This window comes from Alosa sapidissima, chromosome 2 (genome assembly GCF_018492685.1).
Source record: "Alosa sapidissima isolate fAloSap1 chromosome 2, fAloSap1.pri, whole genome shotgun sequence".
NCBI classification, from domain to species: Eukaryota; Metazoa; Chordata; class Actinopteri; order Clupeiformes; family Clupeidae; genus Alosa; species Alosa sapidissima.
In genome coordinates this window covers 32,998,240-33,013,890 of record NC_055958.1, presented here as the reverse complement: position 1 = coordinate 33,013,890, position 15,651 = coordinate 32,998,240, and the positions used below count along the sequence as shown (strand labels likewise).

General features: G+C 42.2%; 1 protein-coding gene across 1 annotated transcript; it reads right to left on the bottom strand.

Moving 5' to 3' along the window:
* Positions 1-10,367: 10,367 nt before the first annotated feature.
* LOC121687736 (E3 ubiquitin/ISG15 ligase TRIM25-like) lies at positions 10,368-14,958 on the bottom strand. Its single transcript, XM_042066942.1, has 6 exons — positions 14,195-14,958; positions 13,472-13,567; positions 12,834-13,064; positions 12,542-12,692; positions 11,283-11,540; positions 10,368-10,964 (listed from the first exon to the last, which is right to left on the bottom strand). The coding sequence occupies exons 1-6, from the start codon at positions 14,777-14,779 to the stop codon at positions 10,867-10,869; spliced, it is 1,419 nt and encodes a 472-aa protein (XP_041922876.1). The 5' UTR covers positions 14,780-14,958; the 3' UTR covers positions 10,368-10,866.
* Between the last annotated feature and the right edge of the window lie 693 nt (positions 14,959-15,651).

Here is a 15,651-nt window from a genome sequence, read left to right as displayed (position 1 = left end):
TGGTATGAGAAGCCGTGCGAACGGATAATCTGTCCCAAGGAGGTGGTGTAGATAGCAAAGAGGAGGGGGCCCAGCACTGAGCCCTGGGGGACCCCTGTGGTGAGATGGTGAGGTGTAGATAGCTGACCAAGCCATGATACGTTAAACGAGCGTCCTGTGAGGTAGGATTCAAACCAGGAGAGAGCAGAACCGGAGATTCCCATGTCAGCGAGTATAGAGAGAAGGATACGGTGATTAACCGTGTCAAAGGCAGCCGATAAGTCAAGCAGAATGAGTACTGATGTCCGAGCGGTCGCCCTGGCTTCTTTTAAGGCTTCTGTTACAGACAGCAGAGCCGTTTCGGTAGAGTGGCCGCTTTTGAACCCAGACTGATTTGGATCCAGAAGGTTGTTCTGTGAAAGGAAGTCAGAGACCTGTTTGGAGACTGCTCGTTCAATGCCTTTGGATAGGAAAGGCAGTAGTGAGACAGGGCGGTAGTTCTCGACTTGAGCAGGGTTGAGAGAAGCTTTCTTAAGTAACGGTGTTACCCGGGCCATTTTGAACGCTGTTGGAAATGTGCCGGAGGTTAGCGAGGCATTGATCACATGTGTGATAGCTGGAGCGATGGTCGGGCTGATGGACTGAAGTAGGCTCGTAGGTATAGGGTCCAGCGAGCATGTGGTAGGATGGCTGCATGTCAGGAGTCTGGACACTTCACTCTCGGAGAGAGGCGTGAATGCTGAAAAAGATGTTCCAGCAGTCCCTAGAGGTTGTAGGAGTGCGGTATCTGAGTCAGATGCGTTGAGTGGGCATGTAGAGAATTGACTGCTGATTGCTGCCACTTTGTTTGTAAAAAATGAGGCGAGGGTATCTGCAGTAAGGCTGGATGGAGGAGGAGGCAGCTGAGGGTTGAGTAGCGATTTGAAGGTTGAGAAAAGTTTTCGAGTGTCTGTAGCGCTGTTGATTTTGTCATTGTAGAAAGCAGTCTTAGCAGCAGTGATGCTGGCTGAGAAGGAGGTCAGGAGTGTCTGGTAGTTTTTGAGGTCGTCAGCTAGTTTGGATTTGTGCCATTTCCTCTCCGCGGCTCTGAGTTTGGTGCGCTGCGATCGGAGGGTATCATTTAGCCATGGATGAGAATGTTTGGATCGAGCTGGCCTTGTGGTAAGAGGGCACAGCTCGTCTAGACACGAGGTCAGTGTGGAGCAGAGTGAGTCAGTGGCCTCATTAACCTCCAGAGAGGAGAAGGTGTTGAGTGGAGGTAGACCGGAGGCAACCACAGAGGAGAAGTGCGTTGGAGACAGGTTCCGGATGTTGCGGCGGAACGTGACCATCGGCTGAGGAGCCGGAGGCTGTTCTGTCAGGCTGACGTTGAACTGGATGAAGAAGTGGTCAGAAAGATGGAGAGGCGTCACCATGAGGGTGTCTGTGCTGCAGTTCCGAGTGAAGATCAAGTCAAGCTCTTTGCCAGCTTTGTGAGTCGGTGGGCTTTGAACCAGTTCGAGGTCAAAGGAGTGGACTAGGGCCAAAAAGTCCGCTGAGCCTGGGGCATCTAAGTGGATGTTCATATCACCGAGAACAAGAAGTGGACAGTCATGCTCAGGGATGGAGGATAGAGTGTCAAGTTCGTCAATAAAGTCGCCTAGTTGGCCTGGAGGGCGGTAGATGACCAGCACGTAGAGTTTTGCTGGGGCGATCACTGTGATGGCATGGAATTCGAATGAGACATATTTGTTTGAAGGCAGTAGCGGGGTGAATTTCCATTTGTTGGAGATCAGCAGGCCCGTCCCGCCTCCTCGTCCAGATAGGCGAGGGGTGTGGGATAGTGTAAGGTAGGTGGAGAGTGCAGCCGGGGTGGCAGTGTTCTCTGGTTTGATCCAAGTCTCAGTGAGAGCAAGGAGTTCCAATGAAAGGTGGTTGGCATAGCCAGCTATGAAGTCCGTTTTGTTGACTGCGGATTGACAGTTCCACAAGCCCATGGAGAAGGAGGTTTCTGTCGGTGAGGACCGTTTAAGTTCCTGGAGGTTAAGGCGATTTCTGCCCCTTTTGGCATGATGCCGTTTTCTGCAATGGCCGGTGATAACAGATATGGTGGAACGGCAGAATTTGCCTTTGTCGGTGCCTGTGCTCGGTGAACTTGCACAGGTAAACTTGCTTGTCTTGACCGTGTCCGTCTTACACGAGGCCGGCTGAAACGAGGGCTGCCGCTTATGCTGACGCTTCAGCAGCAGCCACTATTGTTATGCTGATAGGAATTGCATGCAGCTGTCCTCGTGTCTCACTAATGATGAATCAGCGTAGACCGCCCTCTGACGTTCGCACAGCTTAGATTGTTCAAAAGGGTGTTAATTACTGTCAACTGAAAGTCCGCTCGCTCACACCGACCGAAACTCACAGTTTCAAGTAGCCTCCTCCCTCAGCTGTTCCCAAACGCCCAGAGTCCAATTCTAAACAATTGGAGAGGATTGGCCAGTAGTAGCCTATGTGTTCTTGCTTTCTCTCTCCCAACTCACTGCAGTTGTTATCTATATCAGATAAAGTGTATAAATTACAATGATGTGTAGAGTACTCTGTTTTAGTTATAGGCACTGTTTGTTTCATAATCCCTTTGTGATGGTTGTTTTATTCTGTCTTGTAGGCCTTTGCCAGACAACGAACATCGCACCCTGTTTGTGACCTTTGTGAAGCCTTGTGCAGTGAACATACAACCTCTGTGAATGAACAACCTATTATGGCGACCTATGCTTTGTGACTAGGCCTCTTGATTTTTTGAACAGTACTTTACAGTACCTGCCAACACTCCCGTTTTTCCTGGGTTTCTTCCGTATTTCAATGTAATCTCCCGGCGCCCCCGTTTTATTATTTTTCCTGGGAAACTCCCAGAATTTGCATGACCATCAAACTTTTTTTTTTTTTTACATCACGCATCCATCCATTTTTCTGTTAGTCTGACATTTCCCGGGTTGCCAAATTGGGTATGATATACACCCTACACATAGCCTACACAATGACACCTTCAATTTCAACCCTTTTGTCATAAAACCTGGCAACCCAAAACCCAAGCGCACACTGCGCAGCCACTGAGTCTCATAAGCAAGCAGGCTAGTTGAATGGCTTAGTTTGTCAAATTGTTAGAAGAAATGTTGTGATTAACACATCACACAATAGGTAAATTGTGTTCACGGAACATAAATCTTTGGAGCAGCTTTGGAGTTTTGGAGGAAGGCTGCAGGCAGGAGGTGGATATAACTGGCATGCCCGTTTTTTAAAAGCTAAATGTTTGCATGTATGACTTTGTATCTTCTAGACATTACTGTGGGGACCAAGTATCAATAGCTATTGCTGCCAGACTTATTGTAACACTGGACTAGAGTAAAACAAATGGTTATCTCAACAGACACTACTGAAAATCACTAATCATAAAAAATATTGGGAACCCATGAAACCTTTTTACTAAGACATGACTGAAAAGAAAGAAGAAAATATTGAGAAGTACTGTATATAACCATGGCGGCCTATGAGTGAACGGGTTTTGGGAGTGAACTATAACATTGATTGTATACCACCATTTTATAGCTGACGCCAACATTAATCTTATAAAGCCAACATGTTAAACTGTCCTATAGCTTTTCTTTTTACATTTTGATAAGTCTGTACTTGCCTTCAAATATTTTTGGACAAATTCATATTTGTATTTTATAGGTTATCTTTTTGTTCTTATCTTTCTTACTTTTTTGTGATTTTTAATGTGGAACGATTTTAATGCTGAATGCTGAACAATTCTAGCCTGGGTTTTCCCATGCTGCCTTACGCGCACGGTTTTATTCACGCTGCTAGGCAGCCTGGATTCTATGGACTTTGTTTTCACCTCAACAAAGGAACCAATCACAGAACAGAGGGAGGGCAGCAAGACGATGACGACACACCGAAGCCGTTATGAGCTACGTATAGACGCATTTGATAGATAATCAAATGCGTCTGTACAATAAACGGCTCTGGGCATTCGCAAACCACGTTTCAAATACAAGAAAATGAATGTCTAGTTTCCAGACCCCATCTCAATGAGAGATGAGATGGGGTTTGGCGTTAGCCAGGCTAAAACAATTCTGCACTTGCTGTACTTACCAAGTTTTTGGCAAGTTATCATATGTCTTCTATGGGTTATTTAACTTTTCCTTAAATTAATCTTATTGATGATTATGACGCGTGTTATGGTGACATTAATGTCCATCTTAATTTGTTGATGTCAAAACCGGCTTGTATGTCGCCTTGGATAAATGTGTCTGCCAAATAAAGTAAAAAGTAAAGTAGTCAGTCTTCCTTTTAAAACCTTTAGTGTGACTAGGAGTACCCTTAGCAGTAACATAAAAAGCTTTGTGAATATGGTCATCTATAGTCAAAAACATGTTAAAGTGCCTTCAGAAATGTCCTATTGGCTTTAACTTGAGAAAAATTGTTTCAGTGCCCTCTAAAGCATACAGTCTATGCTCTAAAGTGCCACTTCAAACAATAAGTCTGAAGACCATGTCTTAATGAGTCTTCATGATGCCTTTCTAATGTTGTAAACATAATGCAACACCCTATATGTGTGCCCTTCCATTTAATTTATATAAGGGTGCCATTATGGAGTTCCCTCTCTGCTGCCCCTGCATAACAGTGTTCCAAAGGGTGTCATTTCCAGTACAGAATGCAGTGGAATGCAGCCCTGTATATTGTACTACATGAGAAAGCATAGAAGTGCCAATGTAGGTGCCCCTCTAATGGATAAAATGTGATGCAGTGAAGTAAAGAGTATCCCACTTAGGGTAAAGGGTGTCCCACTTACATCAATTTTGATTTGCATTGAACTCAATGAGCATCAAACCAGCTAATAGGCTAACTGAAAAACACACCATGCCAATCTCTAGGTATGGTGAAGGGTATGTGATGATGTGGGGCTATTTTAATTCCAAAGGCCAAGGGAACTTTATCAGGATGCATAGTATCCTGGATCCATGAAATAAGTGCCCTTTACAAATAAAACATCTGCCTGCCTCTATGGGAATTTAGCATAGGGGTTAAATATGTATTGCCCCTGTAATTTAAGGAAGAACATTTATTTATTTACGATACATTCTTCATTCACTAAGAACATTGTTCTTTCTCTGGTGTCCTTAAAGGTTGGATTTTTACTCAATTTTTACTCATTTTACTCATTTCAATTAAGGCATAAAGATTAATTTCTAACAGATCATTTAATATTCCTCTTTTAGTCAAATTTAGCATGGGTTCAAATAATTATTCTCCCCACTGTATCTTGGTAATCATGGTACCTATGTTTGGGCTCTGATTTAAAGGCACACTATGAGAGATTTATGAAGCCAATTTGATGGTAAACAAACTATAGGCGAATCGTATACATCATAGATGTAGCGAGTCCCTACCGAGAAAACCAGCCATGCAACTTCCAAGAATGGAGACCAACCAAATCTCGCGAGAATCGTGAAACATAACCTTGTCAGTAGATACAGCTCTTTGGAGATAGTTTTTGTTGTTGTTAATACTTTACCTCCACGTCAAAAGCATTTGCATTGTGTACAGGAGGAATACGTCACGAGAAGTTTGCTATTTACAATAGCAGAGTAACATATAAATACAATGCAACTCTAGAGGGAGCTCTACACCCACCAAAAATACCTAAACCTGCGTAGTATATGAACAGCTACCTAGGTCAGTGTTCTTACCCTAACTCCAGATAGGAAAGGTGTACTGTATTACAGAAGTGTCAGGTCACCAAAATCCTAAATAAACATGTACAATACAGTCCACGGTAGAAATATCATGATGAATGGAATTGTTAAAGAATGATAGAGTGGGGGCTTAACCACCAATGTTCAACTCAAAGTTGAAACTGCAAATACTTTCAGAAATTCATGCTGAGTTTGCACTATTGCGCTTCTTTCTAAACACCTTTCAGACTCTTGTTGGACATATCACAGCTCTTGGGGGCTCTCTGGTGGCCACCAGGGCCCTAAGCAGGTGCTCAGTTCACTTATTCATCAGGCCGACTGCTGAGGGCGAGAACTGTTGAAATCCATTTCCTGTTGACAATGCTAAACCCACACTCATTTCCTGTCTACTCTATCATACTGTCAATAAAAGACAGACAATAAAGTAAGAGATAATGTATAGAACGCCAGTCATTATGGGGAAAATAAGTCCCGACAGGGCGAACCGGACCCCGACGCGCCAGCGGAGGTGTCTTGTTTCGCCCTGAAGGGACTTATTTTCCCATAATGACCGGCGTTCTATACATTATCCCTTACTTAAATGCAGTAGTGCCGCGGTATAGACATAAAATGTATGGCATAGTGCAAAAACTACTTTCTGAGCACTAACCTGACTGAAACAGGTATCCTCACCTGTATGTGTAACCTGCATTGCAGAAACTGTTTAACCTCCAGAATTATTGGCACCTCTGCTAAAGTTGACTAAAAACCTGTATCATACATAATCTGTTGGTGATTTATTGTAAACTCACAATGAAAAAAAAAATAGGAAAAATCCAAATTTATTCTGAGAAAAAGGAAAATCTACAAGGAAGTTTATTGTCACATGCATATTGTTACTGGAAGTAAGAAATGCAGTGAAATTATGGTGTCAGCCTATTTGTGCAAAGTGGGGGGGTAAAAAGTGCAGTAGAAGAGGGGTTTAGTAGATTAAGTGGCAAGGGCTGCATAAGAAAGGTGGGGGAGGATTGGAATTGGGGGGGGGGGGGGGCACCAACAAGGAGCACCCAAGAGCAACAGGGGCAAGGAAAAACTCCCTTACCAAGGAAGAAACCTTGGGCAGATCCACAGCTCAAGGGGCTAACCCAACTGCCAGGGGTCTTGGTGTGTGTGTTGGGGGGATGACAGGGGAGATGGGATAGTGTGCTGTGTATGTGGGGAGAGGGCAGTGTGCAATATGTGTGTTGGAGAAGCTTCCTCATGAGACAATGTGCTGTGTATTGGGGGGGGGGGGGGGGGCAGTGTGCTGTAAGTATGTTGGGGATGTGTGTTGGAGAAGCTTCCTGATGAAATAATGTGCTGTGTATGTAGGGGAGAGGGGGGGGCAGTGTACTGCAAGTATGGTGAAGGGACTTACTATTGCAAGCAGATTACTGTATGTATGATGTATGTGAGTGATGAAGATGTGCGTGTGGGCGGGAGGGGAGTGTAGCAGTGACTGTGTGTGTGTGTGTGTGTGTGTGTGTAGTGTGTGTGTGTGGGTAGGTGGGGGCAGTGTGCTGTAAGTATGTAGAGGATGTGTGTTGAAGAAGATCCTGAAGACAATGTGCTGTGTATGTAGGGAGGGGGGGGCAGTGTGCAGCAAGTAGAGGAGGCTTACTGTAGCAAGCAGTGTGCTGTATGTATGTGAGGTAATGACAGTGATGATGTAAGTGTGTGTGTTTTTTGTGTGTGTGTTGGGGATGGGGGTGGGGTGGGGGCAGAAAGGCCAGGCAATCAAGGACATGGGTAGATGGAGGAGAAATCAAAAATAATAAATAAAAAGTTCTATGGAGATATCTCATAAAGAAATAAATATTTTTAACAAAATCAAGTCACTCACAATTATTGGCACCCCTACTTATACAGTAATACCTTCTTAAGCCTCCCTTTGCCAATAAAACAGCTTGTAATATTCTCCTGACACCCCATAAAGTTGCAGAATACAAAGCAAGTGATTTAAGGCCGTTCGTCTTTACCAAATCTCCCCAGATTCCTAGGTCCACACTTGTGCATTCTCCTCTTTGACTCACCCCACTGTTTTTCTATGGAGTTTAGATCAGGGGACTGAGATGGCAATGGCCGAAGCTTGATTTTGTGTTCAGTAAACCATATTTGTTTTGATCTGGACGTTTACTTTGGTTCATTGACCTGGTAAATGATCCAATCATGACCAACTTTTAATGTCTTAATAAAAACAGCCCCACAATAGCACATCCCCTCCACCATAATTCTCATTAGGTATGGGGTTCTTTTCAGTATAGTACTATGTACTCCAAACACACCTAAAGTGTTTCTAGCTAACGAGCGCAATTTTCATTTCATCTGACAATAGACCACACAGACAAAGTCACTGTACCATTCAGTAACTCCTGCCGTTTACATTGGTTACTTAATGACTGGACAGGCCTTTACCTGGCATTACCAATTATTAACAGTGAGGTCACATTTGAAGATTTTTTGGGGCACTTGGTGACCTCAAGATGATACCTTTTTCTGTAACTTTCAAACAGTGGTTCTTATGGAATTTTTTCCCTATCTTGCCATCCTCCATAATGTGCGTGGGGGAAAGATAACCTTGGGTCTTTGTCCAAGCATGTTTGTCACATTTCCAGTTGATTACAACCCGTTAATCATTGTTTTAACTGTAAATATAGGCATTTTCAACAAAGTACCTAGTTTTTATAGACATCCCCTGACTTACAAATGTCAACACACTTTGTTTTTATTTAGATTTAGTGTATTCTCTTGTCTTTCCAATGTTGAAAAATGACTAGAGGATTTAGCCTCTGTGTCACTTTATTTTCATACATTAGTGAAAAAGAAAGTCATAAACTACTTCTGAAAGTTCAAAGACACTCTAATTAACTTAAATAAGATGAAATTAGATAGGAAAATGCTTCTGTTAGATTTTGTATATAAGACTTTTCTAGGGGTACCAATATTTGTGAGTAATGTGTTTTTGTTAAAAATATTTATTTCTTTATGAGAAAGAAATTCCTTTTTCTCAGAATAAATTTGCTGGATTTTTCCTTATTGTTTTCATTGAGAGATATCAATAAATCACCAACGGGTTATTTTTTATAACTGTTTTTATTCAACCAAAGGTGCCAATAATTCCGGAGGGAACTGTATATAACCAAGTGTTATTAATGTAATTGAGATCAAAAATATAGTAAACAATAAACTATTGTTTTTAGACAAATTTGCTTGTTTTAAGTTCAAGTATGCTTAGATTTGTGATGATTTGTCTTTTGTTTGGAGGGCCATTTTTAGCAATGTGTCAGCCTACGCTGTGGGAGTTTGCTCGACAACCGCTAAGTGTCTCCAGCCTGCTAGCAGGAGATTGAAGGAGCATTGGAGATTTATATATGTATCATATACAAACAAACTGAAGTTTAAGTCCCGTGAGGGAAATTGGGTCTCTGCATTTATCCCAATCCGTGAATTAGTGAAACACACTCAGCACATAGTGAACACACAGTGAGGTGAAGCACACTAATCCCGGCGCAGTGAGCTGCCTGCAACAACAGTGACGCTCGGGGAGCAGTGAGGGGTTAGGTGCCTTGCTTAAGGGCACTTCAGCCATGCCTACTGGTCGGGGTTCGAACCGGCAACCCTCCGATTACAAGTCCGAAGCGCTAACCAGTAGGCCACGGCTGCCCCAATGGAGCTGTATCCATACAAACTCACATCCACAGCTTACAATGAAATGAAATGCAGACAACTGAGAAACTAAATGCAGGGTTCTTCCATCCTTTACAAACCGCAAAGATCTACAAAAAATATCAAAGTCATTCCTCCAAAGAGCACTGAAGTGGGTCTTTAGTCCTTCAGTCCTCCATCAGGGAAGTGTGGCTTCAGGACAGGGTTTGTCCCAGAGTTCCTCTCTGTCTTTCTGGCGGTCTGACTAGCTGGTTATCATTTTCAGGAGCTCAGATGTCTCAAAACGTGTATAGTTTTGTTTTTATTCATTCTCCATTTTATTCTTATAAAGAAAAGTTGACATTGAAAAATTCCCATTTTGTCTATACTGTCATTTGTCTATATTTTGTATATCACATTGCACTTTTCTGATTTTTTGCAGTTTTTGTTAGACGCAAACTGCATTTCATTGTCTTCATTCTTGTACTCTGTACAATGAAAAGAGTTGAATTTAATCTAATCTAATGTGGTGTTAAAACAACACAATGTAGGAATTCAACTCAACTCTGTACAGAGTACCTATTTGGAGCTAAGGAGGTGCCCAATGTACAGGGTACACATTTAGAGCTAAGGTGCCCAATGTACAGGGTACGCATTTAGAGCTAAGGAGGTGCCCAACTCACAGAGAGCTGATGAAAAGGGTCATATTCTAGGCCGAAAAACCAAAGCTACATAGCAGGTGCTCCGGATGCACATCGGTATTGACAATATTCTGAAACAATATTTTGCCTGTTATAAGTCTGTGTGTCATCAAATTGAGTTTGAAACTGTTGTTTTAAGGTGAAAGGAACTTACTAGAACTTACCAGTTACTTAGCTAAATTCCAGTGGACTTGATTTAAACATCATCAACACTGTTGCCTGAATATTCGGTCTAATTTGTCCAAATTCTTTCACCTTTGGTGTATGAGTTTGAAACAAAATAAGATGCATTTTGCCATTTTGATTTATTTTATTTCATCAAGTCAGTGGATATAATCAGCAAGACACACAAAAAGGCAATCAGGGAGTATTTTGAATATCCATATATTCATCTGCTAGGCTGCACATGGCGATTAAGCACATTGTGCAAGAGGCATCCAATTCCTGGGATCATGTCCCTGGTATCCTAACTTAATACCAATCAATTCAAAGAACAATTTAATTATTTCACTGGAACAAATAATATGTCTTCTTGAAATACAACTCCATGACCAACAAAAGTAATTGCAAATACTTTCATATGTTACACATTTTATTGAGTTCCCTTACTGTGAAACTGCAAAGGTGACGTGTCTGTGACATTATGTGAACTCTGCACCTGTGCATAACATTACATAAAATAAAAGACAATGTTCCGTAACCAGAGGAATATTATTTACATAGAGTAACAGCAAAGTATTGATCAGTTGATCAAAAATAAATGGCATAGTAAGTAAACACGTAAGGGATCATGAATCTTAATTGATCAGAAGTACCAGTTCCAGCTTCGATGAACTCCCCTTCCAACCCTGGAGCTCAGGAAAGTCAACAGTCATGTTATCTGGCCCATTCAAAGCTGTCAAAGAAGACCCATGTGTTATTTGGAATTGCTCAATACAGACCCTTTCAACAGTATAAACAAACATGTGTATTCCTAAGACATTTCCAGTAGCACAGAAAGGAACATTGAGCTAATGATAGGGGACAAAGAAAGTTTAAAAATGTATATTTTAAAGGAGACATTTTGTAGAGCATTAAGTTAAAGTGTAATTCATTTTCATTTCAAAGTATCTGCTTTGGTTATCCTCTTGGAGCATATGGAAAGGGTCTAAATGAATAATTTACACCTGTATTACAGTGTGATGAAATGAGTGTAAATGTCTAAGAGCCTCACCTTTTAGCACGCCCACACCATCGACAGGGATGGTATAATTGTGGTCATAACCGCAACTACTTGCAGCATGTCCAAATGAATGGCCAAATGGTCTGGAAGGTTCACCAAAAATTGTTCCAGCACTTGGTGCAAAGCCTGTGGCCGGATTTGAACCAAACCTATTAAAATTTAATGACTGTGGCGGATATGGACGACAACTCTTGGAAATGGTCTCAGGAGTCTTCAGTATGACTGTGTCCATGACCATGAGACCTGTGACTATACAACAAGCAGAGATGATATATGTCAATAATATCTGAGTAACAACTTTCACCTGCTACTTAGCTATTCAGTTACACACAGTTAAAAGCCATGTCGTTCTTCTCAGCACAATATCTATTCAGATTCTCAAGCCATACTCAAGTGCTTTGATATCTGTTTAGTTTTCATGTTACGTAACATGCATGTGTTTTTTTTATAATTCAGTTCGGGCCTGGTGCTTCTTGTACTTGTGCTGTTTACTGGTGTTGCGTGTCCTTGATGTGAGCTTTTGCCTGCTCAACAATAATAACAAAAACAATGCTTGAACATTCTACTGTATTTGGTTCCCAATCAACTTCTTCTGCATTAAGATAACATATGGAATGTTAAAACGGAAGCCTTGTGGGGCCAACTATGATGCTGATAATGAAACTCTGCTGTGCCTGACTTCCACTGTGTCTGTGTGGACACTATTTGTGCCGTCTATTGATCTGTTCCTTTTGCTTTTCTTCATGTAAAAAACGCTGCCTTAGCTCTGTGCTGTGCTGTATAAGCCTTGCCCTGAACATCTGGACTGTTTTTGGACTGTGGCTTTTCTTCATGCCTCCATGATACAAGGATACAAGGAAGTTTATGGTCACATGCATATAGTTACTGGAAGTAAAAAATGCAGTGAAATTATGTCTGGTGTCAGCCTATTTGTGCATTAATGGGGGGGGGGGGGGGTAAAAAGTGCAGTAGAAGAGGGGTTTAGTAGATTAAGTGGCAAGGGCTGCATAAAAAAGGTGGGGGAGGATTGGGATTAGGTGGGGGGCACCAACAAGGAGCACCCAAGAGCAACAGGGGCAAGGAAAAACTCCCTTACCAAGGAGGAAACCTTGGGCAGATCCACGGCCATGAAAGGACTAAATTAAATTCTGATCAGCTCTCTCTGGTCTCTACTTCTCAGTCCAGGTTTGCCTCTGGTGTCATCGGCATGTAATATCGTTTAAAAAAAATAAAAAAATAAAAAAACGTACCTTTGAATACTGCCTGGTGAAACTCTTTTGTTTTCTCTCTCAGAGATGGAGACACTGATTTCATTACTTCATGGAAGGAGAACTGGGATTCAAAAGTCACCTTGGGAAGGGTCTCAGCCACAGTTGAGGAAGTGAAGTGTGATTGGAAACTCTACATGAACACAAAGGGACAGAACTCACAAAAGTCTGCAGGGGACAATATACTGTTTTAAAGAGAGCAAGCCTGGCAACCAGAAAACCAATCAACTTAGCCAGGAGTCTCCATAAATGAACAAAAGACTGGTTAAGGTACCTGAATGAAATCAATGGGGTCCTCTATTGGCTGAAGTTTCTCCATCTCAGCATTTCTGCTCTTCAGTTTAGTGATCTCCAACTCCAGCTGCTCCAGGAGTCCTTCAGCTCGACTCACCTCTGCCCTCTCCTGAGCTCTGATCGACTCGGTCACCTCAGAGCGCTTCTGCATGAAGCTGATCAGCTCAGTGAAGATGTGATCAGTGTACTCAACAGCTTCCTGTGCAGAGGCCTGATGGGAGATGGGGAGGCTCATCTTGTCTTATCTTGTTTTCAACTATTGTAGTTGCACTGTAATTCTATATTTTATTATATTATAAATATTATTTTCTAAATTCTATAGGGAGCAAAAAAACACATTCACATGTGAAACACATTCACACATACTTACGAAATATGCATTAAGATACACATGAAATAGTTACATTTCTACATATGAAAAGTGTGCATATGCATGTATGAGACACATTGACACACACACACACATGATGCATACGAAATGCTCATACATGACCCCCACACACAGTATAATGCTCTTTCAGACATATGAGGCACATTCACATACAGGCACACAAACAACACAGCACAACGTGTTACAAATACGTCGTTTACAGCAGCCATGTTTCAGTCATCAGTCACCTGCAGTGACTTCAGAGCCTGTTTAACCTCCTCCACCTCCTTCTCCCTCTGCTGGATCTGACTGGGGATATCTCCCTTCAACTTCACCAGCTGCTTCTGTGGACGCATGCACATCCCATACCTTTAGAGAACATTTACGCAAAGTACAAAGACAACCATACGCAAAATATTGATCAAAGCCTTTAGATTCATCGCTATTCTCAATCTGTTCAATTCAATAAACCAAATAAGGTACCACATTTAAAGGGACACCAGGCAAGCCTGATGCTTTTTCTCTACGAAACTCCCCCTCGCTCGGTCTGAAGCTCTTTTCCTTTTCTTTGCATCTTCCGTCAAGGGTTTTCGCTGCTTCTTCGCCGTCTCTGCCATTATACACACGTTTGCAACAATCGCTAGCGTTTCGTTAGCCTCCCTCTGTGCTGTGGATGCAGGATGGAAACTGAAACTGCTTCGGTCGTCGGGTACGATACACTGAACTTGCAAGCGGGATATTCTTCCTACAGGAAGTAGGGGCGGGCGAGAGAGTCTTCATTCGCCCTGTAATGAGTCATTTAACCATATACCGACTTACGAAGATGAGTAATTAACACGAAAACGTTGCCTGGTGTCCCTTTAATGATTGGCATAGTCTGAATGCACAACAAATTTGCTTGTTGACTAACTTTGTCCACCATTAGGTCCCAAAGTATGTGTGTGGTCGTATGTAAGAGAGACTGACCCAACCTGTTTCTCAGTCCGTTCGGCAGCAGCTGAGACAGTCTTATGCCCGTTGTGGTCGTCCATGGAACAGAGCATACAGATTAACTGCTGGTCTGTGCGACAAAACAACTCAATAATCCTGTCGTGCTGAGTGCAGATCCTGTCTTGTAGCTGCGAGGTGGCATTCACCAGCTTGTGCTTGCTTAGACGAGGCACTTCATAGTGAGGCTGGATGTGAACTTCACAATAGGAAAGCAGACATGAAAGACACGACTTGATGGCTTTATGTTTTATCCCAGTGCAGAAATCACACTCCACATCGCCTGGTTTGGCGTCAGAAGAAACTGTGACATTAGATCGGAGTTCTGTCTTCTTTAGTTTCTCTAACATATCAACCATCATTGTGTTTTTATAAAGAACAGGCCTTGGAGTGAAAGTCTCTCTGCACTGGGGGCAGCTGTAAACACCCTTCTGGTCTTCTTGATCCCAGCAGCCTGTAATGCAGTTCAGACAGAAACTGTGTCCACAAGGAATAGTCACCGGGTCCTTTAGTAGATCCAGACATATAGAACAGTTGAACTCATCCTGAAACATTGAAGCAGTCGCCATTTCTCCTTATAAACAAACACTTGCGATGGCTGCAAGCAAAGCTAAATAGGTTTCGTTTCATCAGAAGTGGGAGTTGGTTAGTGTTTGTTTCTTCCTGGTTCTGTGTGGACACAAACCTTAAAGGCACAGAGCAAGATGGCAGAATTCTACAGAAAAAAGTTCTACAAGATGGCAGAATTCTACAGAGAAGAGACATTTCAGATATGCAACACAGTCAAATAATCTGTTTGATTATAACAACAACAAGAATATAGACTCCTATATGATTTAATATAAATAATAATTACACACTTTTTGGAATATAACAACAGCAAGCAGTAAAATAGTCACATACTTCATTTTTTGAATACTTAATTTTCTAAGTTTTTTCCTTTTAATCAGATAATGTTTTGTTGCTATTATGGTGCTTGTGAGGGACAGAGGCGACCACCCCACGTTTAGGGAGGTGCACCACTGGATTAGGTGGTGTTGAGGTAAGGCAGGAGACAGCAGTTCCGTTCAAAAATATAATCATTTATTGTCCATAAACAAACAGGCAAATCCAGGAGCACAATTGGAGTCCAAACATGAAATGCAGGGTTCTTCAGTCTACAAACATATACCGTGCCATAAAACTAGATCTTAGACCGTGCGTACTCTCAAATCCATGCCAACGCTCAGATTTATAAAAACCGTCTTTGACGTGGAAAAGTGCTTATCTCCACGTCAGGTTCAAACTTGACGTACGACCATTTCCTTGTGGTAATGCCTGTGTACTGCAAGTAATCTGAGGTCTAACGGTGTGTTTCCGCACAACGAAATTTCGCGTCGCTCTCATTGAGGTTGAATGGAGACGAAATTCGCCCTAGTTGGCAGGCAGCCTGGAGACCATG

What these genes read in the sequence shown, in the direction of transcription:
- LOC121687736 (XM_042066942.1), bottom strand. Translation starts at nt 14,779, where the DNA reads ATGGCGACTGCTTCAATGTTTCAGGATGAGTTCAACTGTTCTATATGT. An exon ending in AGGCTCTGAAGTCACTGCAG is followed by an intron (nt 13,065 to 13,471) that starts GTGACTGATGAC and finishes ATCTCCCATCAG; the next exon opens with GCCTCTGCACAGGAAGCTGT. An exon ending in TCACCAGGCAGTATTCAAAG is followed by an intron (nt 11,541 to 12,541) that starts GTACGTTTTTTT and finishes CTTGTTGTATAG; the next exon opens with TCACAGGTCTCATGGTCATG.